Source organism: Manduca sexta, chromosome 2, assembly GCF_014839805.1.
Source record: "Manduca sexta isolate Smith_Timp_Sample1 chromosome 2, JHU_Msex_v1.0, whole genome shotgun sequence".
In the NCBI taxonomy this organism is placed as follows: domain Eukaryota; kingdom Metazoa; phylum Arthropoda; class Insecta; order Lepidoptera; family Sphingidae; genus Manduca; species Manduca sexta.
Window position 1 is genome coordinate 152,696 of NC_051116.1, and position 19,624 is coordinate 172,319.

Consider the following 19,624-nt stretch of genomic DNA (forward strand, 5'->3'; position numbering starts at 1 on the left):
AAACACAACAAAAAAAATAGTGAAATTGGTCCAGCCGTTCACGCGTGATGGCGTGACCAAGGGAAATAGGGATTCATTTTTATATATATAGATAGATTTTCTTTATTTCGAAAACTACAGAAAAAACATAACAGATTAAAATAATTAATTATCCACGACATGACTATAGATTGATGAATGGCTCGAGGGTAATTGTTAATACCTAAATGGTATAAAGTAAGACAAATCGCAGACACAAAACTCAAATTTATGAAAAATTACACCTTAAACTACATCTTGGTCGTACTAAAATTATTTCAAGCTCAAGCTGTCTGCACTAATCATCAATAACCTCCCATAAAATAGTGAATTTAAGCAATTTTTCATTCCTTCATCCGCTCCCGCTACCGCGTCACAACTCGCTTACCCTACGGCCCAACATTAAAGCGTACGTGACACGAATAAACGGTCCGAGGGTAGACGATACCGTAAACTGTATTTATTAAGAAAATCTCTGCTGATTCTACATTGTAATGCCGTGTTTGACCGCTGGCCGGGTCAGAAGTGACCCCTAAATTGGCTGCATTTTAATGAATTACACTTTAGAATTTTATGTCATAAAAGTCATCTTATGTCATTGTATATTGGGTCTTATTTTGATGTAATTTGAGTTAGTGATTTTGTGTGTATTTTAGAGATATTTGAAGTTTATTTCTTAGACAATCTATATAATTGTAGATGTAATTGGTGGTTACTCAAGCTTGGGTCAAAATTGACCCATCTGTATACTACTTGTGTTTTATATCCATGCTTAATTTGATGAGCTTTATAAATTAAACCTTATCTTTTATTTAGGCTAACTCACTGACGTTTTGATAAAAGACTGAATTAGAGTAATTTGGTTTTCTGAATGAAATAGAGAGCAATTTCGCTTACTTTAATTAAATTTTAATGAACTATTAATTAAATAAGATACATTTTTAATAAGTTAATTTACTGTTATTTTGAGCTTGTTTATTATAATAGAGATATTAATTACATTGTTATTTGAGTATTTCGCAAAATATATGTACGTAATGAAATAGATTTTTTTAGAATATTGGTACAAAATCACTGACACATCATGGAATCCGTCCCATGGTGTGATACACACGGTGGTAAGGGCACCTATTCCCCCTCCGTCTACCTCTTAGAGGATATAAGGCATGGGGTGTGAATTGAATAAAAATTCAACAATATATATTAATTGCTATACAAATCATACACTGTGTTCCTAATTTGACCCGGATAAAAAAAAAAACAAAAGTAAAAAACTAAAGAAATATAAAATATAATAACAAAACCATTATTCATACCAAAGTTAAACGCAGTCGAAATTACTCCGCCGATTTTGCCGAAAAAAAATTAAACAAAAGTAAAATGGCGGCCATAAAGTAGATAGCGGGATGCTTAACCTCAAACGAGGGGTGTCTGCGCTTCGCTGCTTGTTTTAGACTAGAAAAACTGTGGAGTGGTGTTCAAATATTTTTATTTTAAAATACTTCGAAGGGTGTGAAGATTTTTTGATTTTAATTTGTCGTATGTTTTCTTAAGCGAAACGCATTAATCGCTGAACGTATTTGGATGAACTTTGATAAACAAATAGACTATGTCCTGAATTACCAAACTTTTAACCCACAAAAGTGAACTATGTATAAAACCCCTGGATAGGTCTTCAACTTAAGTGATGCTGCGAAACAATAACTTTAAAAAATTATCTTAATTACAAATGAAACCGATTTTGCCTGTGATGGATTTTAAAATACTTTTGTATAATTTTTTCTAGCATATTTTCCCCTAGACTGGATTCTCTAGAGGAGAAATGACATTCAGGCAGCTGTCTGTACCTAATTACTGGATGACGGTTTATTTTGACACAAAAACAATATAAACCTCTGTTTACCCCCAGATCCCCCCGATGCTCCGATGATCACCGGGTACATACCAGGAACGACTCTATCAGCTGGCACGGTGCAGAAGCTGTCCTGCATCTCCACCGGAGGAAACCCCCTGGCCACTCTCACGTGGTTCAAGAATGATAAGAAGGTAAGCTATTCCCTTTTTATACGAGCACGTGGAAGTCACTCTATACGCGAACTGAAGGGGCCAGGTACATTACCAAGAAATATCACGGAATAATAGTCCTTCGACCGTCGACACAATGCCGGTCTGTTAAAAACTGGACACCGGGTGATTAAGGAACGCGACACACGAGGGCTATTCCAGTATTACGCCACCAACATATTCTACCAGCTCTGCTACCAGAATTCAGTTCTTCACGTCCCGTACGAAGGTTCAACCTCACACTCGCTCCTGAGCTCTCATACACTCCCATCAGCTCGTCGCTCCACCGCCCGCGTGTCACACCACGCTCCCTGTACGTNGTCACACTCCCTGAGCCCTCATATCCTATGTAAGCTCCGCGCTTCTAAACTCTTTCTTTTTCACCAGATACATTCAGTAACGAAGACTACGGAGAAGTCAGTGTCTGCAGAGATCTCTATCCTGACGAACGTGACTGACAACCAAGCGCAGTACAGATGCGAAGCCACCAACAGCGCCACTGAGATCCCACTCTTCGAAAAAGTCACTTTGAACGTTCATTGTAAGTTTTTAACAGTATTTACTGGGATTGAGGATTGAATTCTGACTTAAATACTGTAATTCAAATGAATTAATGAACATCAAAAGTTTATCAGTAGTTAAGAAAACTTCACTTATCTGGGAATTATCAAAAAAGTCAGTCGAATGTCTTTAAGAAAATCATTAAGTCATATTATAGCTTTAGGAATATGAATTAAATATTGTGTTAAGTAATTTGAGGACTTGGTCGAAAGCGTTTCACTGCGCGTCAATGCGTCATAGCGTCGCGTAATGTACTATCAAACACTACATGCCAGAGCACACAGTATTCCAATACGACGTTAACATCTGTTTGTACTTTTATTAATCATCACATTCACTTTAGAGCGATCACAGCAAAATCTTACTTACTTGAACTAAAAATGCTTCGGTCACCAAGTTATGTTTCGATCTTTCTTTTTCTGCACATCGGTAAACGATTCGGATTTAATAACCAAAAAAAAAGCAGGAAGGTCTGACTAGATAGAATGGCGAATTTCACTTTGAGCAACCATAATATTCCACTTTACGTTAAGCCCTGAAAAAGGTCTTAAAATAAAATATGACGTAAAGAAATTGCAGTTTTAATCCTCACTAATTTGCACAGTTTTGGGGTTAGTTAAATATTTTACGGGTCTACATTCCGCTAGTAGTTAATGTAAAATTATACTGTACAAAAAGATTATTTTAAAACTGGCTTTTGTGGTTCAAATTCTAAAATTCAAAGAGAGTTGATTGCCAGTTGTACTCGCTATATCAGATTGCTATATTAAAGAAGTAATCCCACAGAGGCTAACCAGTTGTCATACATTAGTACTATGAAACTGCTTCAGCGATATTAGCAACAGTCCGTTTCGGCGTAGTCTTTCTTTGAAACTGGTTTCCAATGTCTTTAGCCTAATTATTTTTAAAACAAGTATGATCAAACCTCTTTTGGCGCAATAAACCTAGATCTAAAAACAATAAGGTCTCTAATAAAAAAATCTAAAAATAACTTTAATTTCCCAATAGTCGCCCCAGAAGCAGTGAAAGTGAGAGCAGAACCTGAAAAGTTGAAACCGGGAATCGAAGCCACACTGTACTGCGATGCAGCCTCTAGTAACCCACCAGCCGCCTTATCCTGGTGGCGGGATGGTATACCTGTGCAAGGTAAGTATTCTATCGTAAATAAAGCTTTATCTCCATCAATAGAAAGCTTTATTTTGATTAACATAACTTTATAAAAATTCTCAACGATATCCAAAATTTTGATAATGAAACTGGTTAACAGAAAACGTATTCTTTGACACTCGTGTGCTGAAGTGGTGAAAAATAGTTTTAATTCTTTAGTAGATAATAAAATTAACCCTTTATTTCATAGTTAATGATCTGTAAGCTTACATGGCACAATAAATGAATACTTAAATGAACTGGCAATAAAATCCAATATCAGGAATCACACCCTGAGTGCGCATATTTTCTTAATAAAGTCCCTACTTGCATACTAATAAATGCAATTGCAACACTAGATAAAATCAACCTTTTATATTTCCTGCAAACTATAACGTATTTTCTACTAACTGCCACAACCTTCCTTAAATAAAGCTCATATCCTCTAACAGGTCTACCAATGCAGCTCAAGAAAGGTCTTCACGGAGGAACAGTGTCAACAATAGAACTCAAGCTGAAGATCACCAAAGACATGAACGGTGCGATCTACACCTGCCAAGCCACGAACGAAGCGCTACAGAGAAGCGTCCACGATGCTATGGCGTTGAAAGTTCTTTGTGAGTAATAGTAATATTATTAATGGTGAAAGCTGTAGTGTTTTTTTTTGGTGCAAACCTAGTAAATGTTTATGAATAGCCTTATTATTTTTAAATATCTCTCTATCTTCTAGTTCATTAAGTTATTGCCTCCTCAGACTATAAATATACTCTTCTAACAACTTCTGACTAGGAAACCCTGGGTTATAATCCCAGGCCCGAAACACAGTTTAGGTTTTTCTAACACGAATTGAATCCTGTAAAGAGAGTTGAAGTAAGCTGAACAACCAGTTTTAAACATCAAACAAAATTCTTTTGGTAACATAATTTTTTTTCTTCTCTTTTTTTAAAGGTTTAACGTTGCTCTCAATTTAAACCATATTTTAACCAAACTATTCATTTCAGACGCGCCAATATTCGACGAAGCAACGCCCTACACAACAGTTGGAGTAGAAAACGAACCGCTAATCGTAGTATTACGAGCTGATGGCAACCCTGGAAGCATCACTTACACTTGGACCAAGGACGGACTCCCCATCACACAGTCTTCTTATAGCAGCGGTAGTAAGTTATTGATTTGCATCATTTTCATAATCTTTAAGTTTAACATCAATGTTAGTACCAATATAGTATATAATAACTGATATATTTTAAACTGTTGTAGCAGGAAGAGTAAGTTGTTTTATATCATTTTCATTATCAATACCTTCAATTTTAACTTCAGAGTTAGTACTATCGTCAATGTCATTACTGTAATCATCAGCTTGAAGTAAACTGTTGTATTATATCGGGTCAGTCAAATTACATTATGGTATTGTATCATCATTAAAATGATAATCATTACTTCTATAACTATTTACTTGTACTTGTTGCTAAGAGGGCTTACTAACTACATATTGTTTATAGTAAAGGAAAATATATATATTAATTAATCTTATTATTTATACTAAAATTACAAGTCTTCGATCTCCGTTGATTTTTTAATGTTTCTTCGTAGATGACAGAATACTTTCGGAAGGAAGTATGTTGAACTTGACCCGACTGTCTCGCCACGACGCCGGTGTGTACACGTGCGAGGCTGTCAACTCCCAGGGAGCTGCTACTGCCAACATCAGCATAAATGTTCACTGTAAGTAACTAGCTTACCTATTTTTTTTTATTTATTTATTCAAGATACAACAATATCAGTTCACGGTGGTTGCTGTACTGGGCTTCAGGCTCGTATCGCAGTAGACCAATAGTATCATATCGTGGTAATTGTGGTTTTTTAAATAAAGGTTGACCACGAATTGTAAAAGTCAACGAAAAAAACCATCCAGCAGAAGAAGTTATAAAATCTGAATCGCTGAAGTTATACTTTTGGGGAATATTGTTTTTATCACTGAATTTATATAAAAAGGTTTTAATTTATTAAGAATAGCTAGGCGTTTAGGCCTAGTTTTTGAAAGGATTTACCCTCACAGTAGTAGAAGGCATATACCCAGTAGTGGAACAATTGTAATACAGGGTTGGTTCATTATTTGGGACTATAAAAATGTTGGGTAAACTTAACTTGGTTTGAATGTCTATTTGAATTAACTATAACTTCAGTACTAACTAAAAGTCCCATTACTTGGAAGTATTTGTATAGATATCTATTCCTAAATTGCCTGCGAGTACATAAATATTTTCCTCAGATCCTGCAAGCATCGTATCAGCGTCGCAAAATGGAATTACAAATCCCAACGAAGACGCCATTTTATCTTGTACGGCTACAGGTAAGGCAAATACGTCGAAATGTTTTCTAGAAACATATCTAGGAATATTAATACAGTGTTGATTTTCTATTATTTGATGTAAATAAAGAAACTAGAAACCGATAGTTAGTTTAACATTTTAATAACCTTTATTGATAGAACAACGAAATAGAAATAGAAAGATTTCTATTTTGGATTGTTTTGAAGAAATAGTCTCTGACTTTATTGAATTTATTAGGTGTTCATATGTTTAGTCAATTTTCTTTACACCATATTGCAAAACTACGTACAAAATTTCTAACAACATATTTCTTGTAGGAAACCCATTAACCTCAGATCATATACGATGGGAAAGGAAAGGATACAAAATCGATCCCAAATCTGTGACCTTTGAACCTAGAAACTCGACCAGCTATCTCCACATAAACCAGCCAACGAGAGAGGATGTAGGGAACTTCAAATGCGTGGTAGACAATGGAATAGGAGGAGAGTCAAAGGAAAACGTTATGCTCATTGTCAAGTTTAAACCAGAGATGGACAGTGCACCGAATTTGGCTAAATCTGCGTCCAATGTCGGTCAAGTTGGAAGGTTGACTTGCAAGTAAGTATATTCTTTTAATGACATGTGGGGTATGGGTCAAGAACAGCCTTTTATTGACTTGGGATTGGCAAGGAAATAATTGAATACTCATTAATTTTCAGTAACGTTATCGTAAAATCGAATAAACACTTGCTTGTCAACAGGAAATCTAGCGAAAACCAAAAAGTTTACTTAAATATAAGTTACTATTTTACTCGCATTTTTACATTGTTAATTATAAAAGAAAAACAACTTCCAATGTTATCTTAAATATCCCTAAAACTTCGCCCTTCTATCCAAGTTCTACAAACCTCTTTATTTCCAGATGCAAATCCGCACCAGCGCCAAACTTCACGTGGTCCAAAACCGGCAGCACGTTACCAGTAAACACTTCCACAAAGTACTTCGCCGAGTACCACAAGATAGACCCCATCACTTACTCCTCGGTGCTCCTCATCAATGACGTCACGTCCTCCGACTACGGCTCGTACGAATGCGGCGCCAGGAACGACTTGGGCTTCAGTTCCGCCACTGTTAAGTTGGATATCACAAGTGCACCAGGTTAGTAATATACATATTATAAAACAAAGTCCCCTTTTCTGTCTGTATGTTATCGATTTTCTCAAAAGCTAGTGAACAGATTTTTATGAAATTGAATGTGGAGATAAGTTAAGACCCTGGGAAGGTTTTAGGCTACTTTATATCCCGGAAAAATTTATTCACGTGTGCGAAGTCGCGAGCAAAAGCTATTATAATAATAAAAACTATTAACTAACAAGACTACCCGCACGGTTAGAGCCACAAAAGTCAAAAATACAGTTTTTAGAATGTTTTTCTGTCTGTATGTATGTTTGTACACGAATCAAGCAAAATTATTCAATACCCTTTTCAACGATGTATAGCTAGACGTCTAACTTAAAATAAAGTCTTCATTTTATCCCGGAAATCTTTTCAAGCGGCCAGAGCTGCTAGTAAATAAATAAAGCCGTATCCTTTTACATCAATAAAGATAAGACAGGCTAGTTTCAACGTATTAAACTCGAGGACTTGAAATCCTAAAGTGCTAATGGAGGCCGACGTGGGATTCTTAATCAATAAAAATCCGACATACCCTGTCTACCTTCCAATCTAAAGATCTAAGAGAATTTTGTTCATAATAATAAAAGAAGAAGGGTGGGTGTGAGTAGAACAGACTACAGAGACATTGGCCATATTTTTTGTTAATTGTTGTGCGTTTTGCAAGCACGATTTGAACCCATAAAAGTCGTTGTAAAATGTAAAGACTTTATCGGAAGCATCTATGCAGTATATAATTAATACAAGGTAAAACATAAAAATAACATCAATAAAGCCTTGGCACCGCTCAACTTTACAAATAACATGTTAACGTGATCACAAACTTCACTAACTGCAATCAAAACTTGCATATAACGCAAACAGATTGAACCAAAAGGCGAGATTCATTAAGCCCATATTTCCATTAATATATAAAGAGTTGATTACTTGGAGCCATGCCTGAACAAATATCAAAGCCAACTAAAACCAACCTCCATTCATCTATTTATATCAAATGCAAAACAGATGCTAATAAGCGTCCGTTCTAATTTCGGCTCAATACCGCGTTTTGGGCTGGCCTTATTGAATATTGAAAAGCCACCTGATGTTTGGTTCAGGCGTTACAATAGTTAAGCGGCGCGCACACGATGAATGCTGAGAAAAACTTTAAAAGTGATAGTTGCATTAGTAATTTGACAACTAGTTTATACAGGAAAGGCCAAGAGCCTCCACTGCACGTGGTGGTAAGCGGAGTGGAATGAAGATAGAATGTCTACTGACGAGAGATAATTACGATTGCCAGTCGACACAATTACACCGGCCTGTTGGAGCCGGATATACACAGGCTGATCCCGCAATGCGACATACTTATGTGGGACGCTATGGCGGATTTTAAAACCTTATGTACAGTGGTCGCTCTCGGGGCGAAACAAAATATATCCTACCACCAGCAATAGCATCATGGCCATGAAGAATATAATTATTTAAATAGCATATCTCTATTGTGTATTTATTGAAATAAACCTTTTTTAGAACAGGTGGTCGCTCTCAGGACGTATATAAAATGTATACAACCACCAGCATAAATAAATATAGTTGCTAATAGCAGTTCCATATTACAACTTAAATTTGCACATCAGACTGTTGCTTGGTTTATTTTAAATACATTACAATAGCACCTAACAGACCCTTCCATCACTAAGTAAATATCTACAGCTCAGTTAATAATTTCGACTCAGTTGATCGCTAGTTTTTTTAATCATCTCTCGTCAGTCGCCATTCTACTGACCTCACTCTACTAACCATCAGGTACAGTGAGTCACTCTGCCGTGTCCGTATGAAAACAAATTTAGATAAAAGAATATATTACATACATTACGTCTTTTATTTAGCAGAGGTAGGCAGATATCACATTCCACTAGCTATTAGATCCTATATAATAGTGCTGAAGAACGTAATCTAACAACAGTTTCCTTTCCAGATCAAGTGATATCGCTGACGGTGTCGAACGTTACCCACAGCACGGTCACTTTAGAGTGGGTGCCAGGGTTCGACGGAGGTCTCACTTCATGGTACAGAATACGATACAGGTAAGTCGGTATTTAAATTATATTTTAGATACTTTTTACTGCTTTTAATGACGAGACGAGCTTGCCGTTCGCCTGATGGTAAGCGATACGATCACTCATAAACAGTAGAAACACCAACACCTTGAATTACAAAGTATTGTTTGGTATTCCACTGCGCTCGCCATCCTGAGATCTGAGATGTTAAGTAAATATTTTAAAAGTCTTTTTCCTTTGAGTATTATTACAAATAATTTTAGAACTATATTTTTAAACGTTATTTAAGTCTGAATAATTTAGTTTAATAACAATGTGATTGTTTTATAAGTTGATATATCTAAAATGCTAATCAATTTAACTCCTACATTTTTGATAGTTTTCTTTATTTAAAATATCTATCAAAACCCTTTCAAGTGACAATCTAGTAAACGAAAATCCAAATTCCAGAAAAATTTACGACGACGCATATAAATATGAAGACGTGATGCCCAAAAACGCTACAACCTTCACCATCGGTGGATTAGAGAAGAGTACAGACTATGTATTCTCCATAATGGCGCTAAACAAAATTGGACAAAGCAAATATAGACCGGACGATACGAAGATTACTACACTAAGTAAGTGTTCAAGGCTTGATCTAGATTTATATTTCGATGAAATTAATGATGGAGAGAAGGCTTCGTTAATTTTGTATCTTATTACTTAGGAATTTGGTGTTTAATTTCAGTATCATTATTTAAATTCAAAGTATAGCAATTGTATTGTTCCAGACGATTTCAAAATACCAAATAATCATCAAAATTTTGTGCAACAAATCTTAAAAATGTACACAAGCTTAAGGTCTTTTAAACATACTTTGATATCAGATAACATCTAACTGCTCCATCATACTTCGTGAAATAGACCTCAGTCTTATTACTAACATTTTGCGAAAATTCTACATACCTGACTTTTACAATATACCTTAAAGATATTAACGAAGAATCAATAGTTTAAGAAGTCCTCTCGAGACAGTAAAGTTTAGTTGAACTTTCTTAATTGACGACAATAAAATAAAATCTATAAAATCGTAAATAGGCCGCCATAATTCTGGCGATCATTATTTTTTAACTACACTGCGCTTCCTATTAAATCCAGTATACACTCGAGTTTTTAATAAGATGGATTAGACAACAGTGGCAACTGTAAATCCAAAAATGATCCCAGTTAATCCTTAGTGGATCGTATCAATAAAAATCAGATTCTATAGATTCAATTAAGAGCAGCGATAGCCTAGTTGGGTGTGGAACGGACTGCCGAGACGAATGTCCGCAGGTTCAAATCCCAAAGGGCACACACCTCTGACTTTTTAAAAAAATCATGTGTGCATTCTTTGTGAATTTATCGTTCGCTTTAACGGTGAAGGAAAACATCGTGAGGAAACCTGCACATCTGAGAAGTTCTCTATAGGAATTTCGAAGGTGTGTGAAGTCTACCAATCCGCACTAGGCCAGCGTGGTGGACTAAGGCCTAATCCCTCTCAGTAGTAGAGGAGGCCCGTGCTCAGCAGTGGGCAAGTATATAATACAGGGCTGATATTATTATAGATTCAATACCAGTTCCAAAAACAATATTGTCGACTGCTGAGGAGTTATCTCTCGTCAGTCAACATTCTATTAGAGCCCAGTCCACTTACCATCAGGGGCATCGGAGTCACTTTGTCGTGCAAGTATAAGAAAATGCAACGGACCGGTTTTAAAATATTTTGTTTGGATTCTATAATATTTTATTATTGAAAAGGGCCCGTATAAAACTACATTAATATCTTCAAAACTCTTATTTTTATCTATGTATAATCAAATTCGCCCGTAAATTCATTCCATCGAATTAAAAACTGGATTATAGTGGCTAAGCCTGGATAAAAAATAATCTTTATCCTTATTTCCACGCTTCCTAGACATGATCCCATCATCAGTACAATCTAGTTCCGAAGAATATAGTTCCTATAACGTCCCTGGAGTTTTTATCATCACCGGGACCATAGTGGGAACAGCTTTGATACTCCTAAATGTACTGCTGATCGGATTCTGTCTGCATCGAAGGACTAACAAGAGGATCAGAGGTTTGGAGTGGATAGATTTAAAATTCAAGGCTGTATGGTTTGAGTTCCTTTGACTGAATGTTTAAAAGTTGAAATTATTATTTTAATTTTCACTATGATATTGTTTTTTTATTAAATATTGCAAAAGTACAATTTAAAAAACATAACCTAACCTATCGCTTCAAATCATATTGATTTGTGCTACAAAATACAAAATTGAACGCATAAATATACACAAGGAACAGATAGATTTTATGAATTCGATACAACAGCTGGATGTATTTCGTATTCAAGTAAACTAGAACATAAATACATGAACGGACAATATCCGAAACGCGGGTTGGCATTACTATCTAAATCTGCCGATTCATTGGTTTGCGAATAATCCGATTTTACTCCATGTGAAAAAGTATGCGCATAAAATTGCTCGATCATATTTGTGCGATGTGAATTTCTTAGAATTGTTGATATATTTATTAAATAAGTTGCAACATGACCTTATTCTATCTCATAGATGATTTAAGATAAGTAATATTGGATTATGGAATTAGAAGCTACGCAATTGTATTGTTGCAATCGTAGCTGGTATTCTAAAAATAAATTTTAAAATATTAATAACTACAATATTTATTAAAATTTCACTTTATTGATAGTTTGTTTATATTAAAAGTAATTTGACTAAAGGGTTTTACCAGTCTATGGAAAATAATAACTTTAATTGACGCACTTTCGGATAGCATTATGATAACTCAATTTTAATTTATTAAACCTGTCACAAAATTTTCTTTTCAACTAAAACATTCAACTCAAAGTTACTCAACTAAGACGCCATTTTTTTTTTCTTTTGCTAATTCTGTTTTTATTTTGCACCCAGCTTCATCAGAAGTAGGCGAGCTGAACGTAATCTCCACGGAGTATGTGGATCAGGCTGATGTGTCAAAATCAGTCGTCATTTACGTGTCCATCACTGGGGTTGTGTTGGTTTTCATTAACGCCGCCTTGATCGCTTGTTTCATATTGAAAAGGCGTTCGAGAAGGTTGAAAGGTATTTTTTGTTTTTTTTTTATTTTTATTTTGAAGTTATCATTTATTTGAAAAAAGAATTCGTTGATTTGTTTTTTTGAATTCTAATTTTAAATTATTTTGTCGCGCTGATTTAACGTTTTTTTTATCACAAATATGTTTTTTACATTGTTATTATTATTTTTATTGTTATTAGAGAAATAAAAATACAATGGGGATAATAAAATTGATCATTGCTTTAATAGGCTTTTTGTAGAATCATTAATGTCCCAAGCTTCTTGTGTAGTTAAAATGTGTGTGTATACATTTTAGAATAGTTTAAACGAATAGTATTTGTTACATTCATTACTTATTTTAATGATTCTGTACTTCATAAATGCTGCTGAAATCATGAAAAGTTAATTAGTGTAGAATTAATAATTAATGCCATAATATTACATACTATAAAATACGTTGCAACAATTACAAACTTATTACTTCTGCACTATTTAAACCACAATCTGACAGCTGTCAAATCTGACACCTGTCAAAATAACGTTCCGTTTCGCGCAGAGCAAGCGGGCCAGTCGTCGAAATCGGCCACGATAGAAATGTACGCGCCATCGTCATACAACGATACGATGACTGGGGAAACTCTGAGCTCGGTTTCAGAGAAATCTGAGACGTATTCCCAAGATGAGGGGGATGACCGACAACCTCCGCCCATCCCTGAGGTGCCTACGATGCCCAACAGGCATATGCTGAGCCAGGTAAGTCAATATCCTACTAATATTATAAATACGAAAGTTTGTGAGAATATATGTTTGTTCCTCTTTCACGAAAAAACTACTGAACGGATTTGGAAAAAACTTTACAGTAATATTGGTTATACATCAGAATAACACATAGGCTACAATTTATAATGATTTTATGTAATTTTTTTATAATATAACGATACATATCAAGTACTTAAGTCGAAAAAAAAAATTCTGTAAAACTTCTTCCCGCGGGCGAAGCCTAAGCAAAAGCTAGTTGAATATAATGTAATATAAAAGGTGCCTGCTTCAGTTGCGTGCGCAAAGCGACACCGCTTTGAAGTCCCGAAATGGAATCCTAAGTCGTGCACAGTAATATTGAATTTTTCTGGTCAGTGTCAGCCTGGAGTTTGTAATTTATGTCCAATACAGTAATAGGCCTGCTTTCTATTATATTATGGAACGGAAAGTTTTGGCAAAAAATTTTTGCTATACCTTCATCTCTCTCTCTTTAACAATAAAAGACGTAATGTCTGTGTTTAATAAAGGTGAAGTTTGTGTGTAGGTGAACTATTGATTCACGCCGTATTTAAGTAAACTACGCCACTTTTTAGCTCAAAAAGGATTTACGTAGGCGAGACGCGAGCATTATAGTCTGAGATAATTAATTCATGTTGGTTTTAGAAAATGCTTAGTTCTATATCTGTGGGTCTTAGATTTCTTTTTTTGACATCAAATTTGTGAATCAACTACATTAATAACATACAACACACTTCATGCATTCATCCCCGAAAGGGTATGCAGAGGCGCAACCAGGGCACTCACTTTTCGCCAATTGTGTTCCGTCTCATGGTGTGATAGAGGGCGAGCCTATAGCCATATCGGACACAAATTCCAAACTCCGGGTTTTCACTGAGCAGTAAAATCCAAATATCACTTTGCCCGGCCCGTGCTTCGAACCCAGGACCTCAGAGCGCTGCCGCACATGCAGTAAGCCACCGAGCCATCAGTGAACTACATTAATCATAGACAAAATCTTTACTATTAAACTCCCAAAATATAATAACCTCGCTTTAAATCTTCAATGTTTGAACTCTCCAATTACAGTCTCAAGATCTTTATTTTCATACTGCGCCATAAATACAGCGAATTTAAAGTCGTTTAATGATCTAAAACATTCCATCGTGAGATTTTAGATTTTTGACGCCAATGTGACCTCTTCTTAACTGACTTTCTTTCAATTTCGTCCTAAAGTTCATTGACCAGTCAGGTATAGACTGAAAAATATATAACTAGTATTATAAAAGAGTAGCGTTTGCTTGCAGCTCCGCTTGCCGAAATAAGGTGTTTTGGGATAAATATTCGCTCGGGATGAAAAGTAGGCCATAGCACTTAGGAGTTATATAGCATTCTGCTAGTGAAAATTGCAAAATCGGTGTTGTTCCTTTGATTAGCGCGTTCAAAAACTCTTCAGCTTTTATTAGTATAGATCTTGATTTAATAATTAAGGTTTTTGGATATTAATGTTCCACTGTACAATTATGTAAAGATAATTTATTAGGAGTTAGGAGACTGCGAAGGTCCATAAAAGATATTTTGCAATACAAAAGGCCTGTGTAATTTACGGGGATATATTCTATGTGTTAACACAAGACATTTCCAAATTTCAGCATTTTTTTATCAGGCATTTACTTATAAAACGAAATATCACAACTTTCGCTTTCATATTAAGATTTATTGGACCTACATTTAATTCAATAAAGAAAAAATAATCAAAATCTATTCAACTGTCATTTTATACTTAACCTCCTAAATAACTTATTTAAGCTATGAGATAAAATCCATGTTCTGGAAGTAAGTTTTTATAGAAATTCGCTGTTACTTTATACTTTACCTTTAAATAAGCTATATAAGCTGGGAGCTAAAAATACATATTTTTAAACCAGTTTTTAATAGAAAAATCCAGGTCAAATCACAAGTACCCTCAATTTTTTTTTATTCTGATAATATATTGTTCGCTTAGACCACGGACGCCTACCTCATGGACGACCAGGGCATCGTGATTCCCCCACCGCTGGACTACCCGCCGCCCAACTACGCCGTGTACGACGGAGACCACGCCAGGACCCTGCCTCATCCGCACCGGCATAAGGACATCAGCGGCCACAGCACCTTGGGAAGGAGTGCTGGTGAGTTTGGATTAAAATGGTGATTGGAATGGGTGGAAATAAAGCCTTAAAACAACATGAATATCTTAAACCATTTAAATCATTTATTTCTCTACACACACATAAAAACAACAAAAAAAGTATAAAAGAAAAAAAATACACACACACACAGTTAACAATACCAGGCACACAACTGATTGCATGATGTGTGGTAGAAGGGATACCAGCTCAGTATACGCTGCAAAACAGCACTGATTTCCAGCTGAACCCCACTGTTATTATAGCACAATATATGGGGCAGAGACGAAAGGTCCATACAACTAGATTCCTACCGATTTCCCTTTAAATAGTATTTATATAGAATCTAATTATCATTAGAACGATTTGTAGACATATATAGTATTATATTAGTACCTATATGTTGTGATGGGTAACTTTCGGAAAAATTCACCATTCGCAACTGATATGGGTATAAAATGGGAGAAAATAACTTATTTATTTATTAAACTCCAATGAAGAATACACTGCATAAAAACAATGGTGTAACATTTACACAATAACAATGTGACATAATTGACAATTTAAAATAGGGCGGGAGAATAACTATAAATTGTACTGTAATTCGTAATATGTTGTACTACCATTTCAAAGAAATATTTGGATTACAGTTGAGTTCCTTATCTGAAACTAGATGATTACGATTAAAATTTGCGTTTCTGATTATCCCTACAAGTCTTTTTCGCTCGGTTTTATCGATATTACCTACATCTGTTAGCATTTACATTTTCCTTATGAGATTCTCTACTGTTCTCATTTTTGAGTCCAGAAAACGTACACAGACACAATAGTCGATTTTTGACAATGAAACTGTGTAGATACAGTTATTTTTCATTTGATGTTTTGTTTATTACTTAATTATCACAACTTTGAAGTCTACAATTCGTTTAGTTACTTATTAATTATTATTAGTTCTCTAGTCAACACCATCTCTTCTAAGATTTTTACCACCAAGCAGAACTCAAACATTGTTTTGGTTTAAAAGGCCACATCCCTAGCACGAAAATGTTGTTCAAATACTTTAGTTAAACGTAACTGACATGCGTCAATTTAAAAATCGAACGTTCGCTATTCAAATGTGCACAACTTCACGTATAACATTTTACGCTGGTTATAATTTTGTTGAACGTAAATTTCCATTTAAACAGCGGACGTTCCATTTTCAAACTTATGTTACGTTCAACGGAACTGTCATTATAGCATATATTCGTGTTATAGAGTTGACATTGTCATGAATTCTCAGAGTTTTAAGATTATATAGAGCGGACATTGGGAAGATTCATACAAAAATTTTGAGCTTATGTCATGGTTACTAAATCTACCGTGAAATAGCAAAACATTAATGTAAAATACATCATAATTTTTCAATAGTGTGATTGGCACGTTTTTTGCGCATATTGGTATATTTTTCCAAAATATATTATTTTTGTATTAATATCTAAGGACGCTGTGACTTGTCATACGGACATTTCAAATAAGACAGCGACTTATTACCAATTAGTAATAACTTTTGGAGCAAAAATTTGGCTCTGATGTCCCGTCTATACTAACTATATAGTTTAATGCATCGATATATATGTACTACGTACTAGATTTGGCGGTCCGAACATTCACTGTGTTCAACTGAATTGAACTGCAATCCATTCAAACTGACTTTAGTATGGTTAATATTGACAGTTGGGGTTGTGTACGGAGTGGCGCTCATGATATAAGCACTCGAGTCTAAGTGTAAACCTGGATTTGAATATAAAATATTAGTCAAATAAGTAAAATGATTTCTTGTTCAAGTGAATAAATATGTTATAACAGTGACGTTTCGGTTGCCATTTTAGTTCAGATATTGAACAAATAGTTTATATGGACGTTCGTGTCTATAGAATATACGTCAATTTTAATGTCTTTGTGCATTAAATAATTTTGCATCATTCTCAGGTAAAACGAACTACGTACCGGCTCCTAGTCCCATGCCACCGCTCGACGGATCCTACTACAATATGGCTTCCGATAGATATCTGTCCTACCCGCCTTTGATTGGAGAATATTTGCAACAAGTAAGTGAATTTTGTAACAAATAACTGTGCAGTAGAATTTAGAATGCAATATACTAAATATCGATGTAAAAAAAACGTATTTGTTTTAGTAAAATATTATACTATTGAAGAATATCCGACTAACAAACTCGCTACATCATGTCAATATAAGATTTCTTTATATGAAAGATTGTAATGAAAATAATAATATTAGCCTTGTATTATATACTGTCCCACTTCTGGGCACGGGCCCCCTCCACTACTGATCTCATACATACTCCTGATTCCTGAATAAAGGTGTGACATGCATTACCTTCCTTAAGCACATAATATCCGACACGTCTATATCAAAATTTTCTAATTTTGATAGAATTAAAAATAAATTGGCAATTAATATGAATGCTAGGACTTTGCACGCTAACGTAATATCTTTTTATTTCACGGAGAAATTGATTGACATCTACCGCTCAGCATCAATTGAAATTAAAGAGTTATATTGAGTTTGCTGGCTTAATGGCCCTTCATTGAACCGCCAGATATTAAAAACGTATGACGAGCGCCAGGCCGTCCTACCATTACATAATTCTATACAAACCCCAAACAAATACAAACCAAAATACCTCTAGTTCCTTTAGCGGAAGGTTGGGTATACCGTGGTGGAATCCTCCAAACGCCCCCAACTCTCAAGACGCTGGTAACATACACGATCACCAGCTCAATCCAAGCTCCCACACTCACCATCTTTATTACTTGCAGCAAGCCGGCCGCACTCCAACTCCCCTCAGCAGTACGGAGCTCAGCCATTACCGAAGCCTCACATGATGAACGGAGGGATATCGGGAGGATCGCCTTCTCACATGACCAGCCCGCCGCACAACTACGGGCTTGATGGTAAGATTCATTTCAACCATTTCGAAAATTTCCTTTTTTATCCAATTATGATCTGTAAATATATGAAAACTTTGAATAATAATAATATCAGCCCTGTATTATATACTTGCCCACTGCTGAGCACAGGCCTCTACTACTGAGAAGGATTAGGCCTTAGTCTACCACGCTGTAGTGCGGATTGGTAGACTTCACACACCTTCGACATTCCTATAGAGAACTTTTCAGATGTGCAGGGTTCCTCACGATGTTTTCCTTCGCCGTTAAAGCGAATGATAAATAAACTTTTAATGATATTTCCAAATGTAAAAGAGAATTCTAGAAAATCTCGAATGTTTTTTATATGATTAATTACTTTTTCGGAAAAAATATGAAATATAAATACGCAAATTCGTCGTGCATTTTTACATATCTGAAAATAATTGATTACTATTGATTTCTGAAATGTAAGTTTTCTGAAGTAAACCTAACAATAAGACAGTTTCTCTAGACAGACAGTCAGCTGGTGGCACTCTAAGGCGTCAGAGGCTGGACAAGATGGCCGCCGTTCCACCACCAGATGTCACCGTACTTCATCAGGGCAATTGCACACAGGTGAGTTATGAAAGACTTAAAATATACCAAATAGTTTATATTTGATGGCTTCATAGATATCAAACTTCATAAACTCAAAAGTTGCCAACACCAATAGGTAAAGTATTGTATATAGTACAGTACAGTATAGTATTATATAAACTGTATATTAGTGTACAGTAACCTAGACCTTTGACATTTATATCTTAATTATGACGAATTAGATACCCAGCAACATCAGACGAAGTTTACAGAAACTGCGTAATGACCTCATTAAGTTTCAAACTCACCTAAACCCATTGTTACAGCACCAGATGTCCCTAAACTCCATCAGTGAAGCAACCCCAGTCGATCCTGAAGGACCCATCGCGACACAAATACGGCAACCAATACGGGAGCCCAGTTTCCACCAGCACCCCTCACAACTCAAGCCAAATATTGACAGTCCAAAACCTACCATCAGACGTGCCTCAATATGGCACCATTAAAAAGGAGAATAAGAAACAAAACGTGACCATAGATGAGTCATTTAACAAGAGAAGCGAAACACATGTTGTGTAAAGTGACGCACTTGAACAAGTGACGGAAGTAAACCAAGTGACAATAGTGAACCAAGTGACATTAGTGAAACAAGTGACAGTGAACATGTGTAAATAAGTGGTCTAGATACAATGTAGATAGTCTTTAAAATTGATTGTGATACAGGAACGATGAACTAGTTAGTGCAATGCATCCAATGGATATTGATC

At 35.4% G+C, this 19,624-nt stretch overlaps 1 protein-coding gene across 1 annotated transcript; it reads left to right on the forward strand.

The window, feature by feature from the left end:
- The first annotated feature begins 1,903 nt into the window (after positions 1-1,903).
- LOC115453636 (nephrin) lies at positions 1,904-19,344 on the forward strand. Its single transcript, XM_037437842.1, has 18 exons — positions 1,904-2,064; positions 2,470-2,623; positions 3,652-3,789; positions 4,242-4,406; positions 4,791-4,949; positions 5,383-5,514; positions 6,062-6,142; positions 6,440-6,722; positions 7,027-7,262; positions 9,238-9,346; positions 9,770-9,939; positions 12,277-12,447; positions 12,978-13,174; positions 15,183-15,348; positions 17,317-17,435; positions 18,171-18,305; positions 18,784-18,896; positions 19,184-19,344. Exons 1-16 carry the CDS (start codon positions 1,945-1,947, stop codon positions 18,234-18,236), a joined length of 2,466 nt encoding a protein of 821 aa, XP_037293739.1. The 5' UTR covers positions 1,904-1,944; the 3' UTR covers positions 18,237-18,305; positions 18,784-18,896; positions 19,184-19,344.
- Positions 19,345-19,624: the final 280 nt, after the last annotated feature.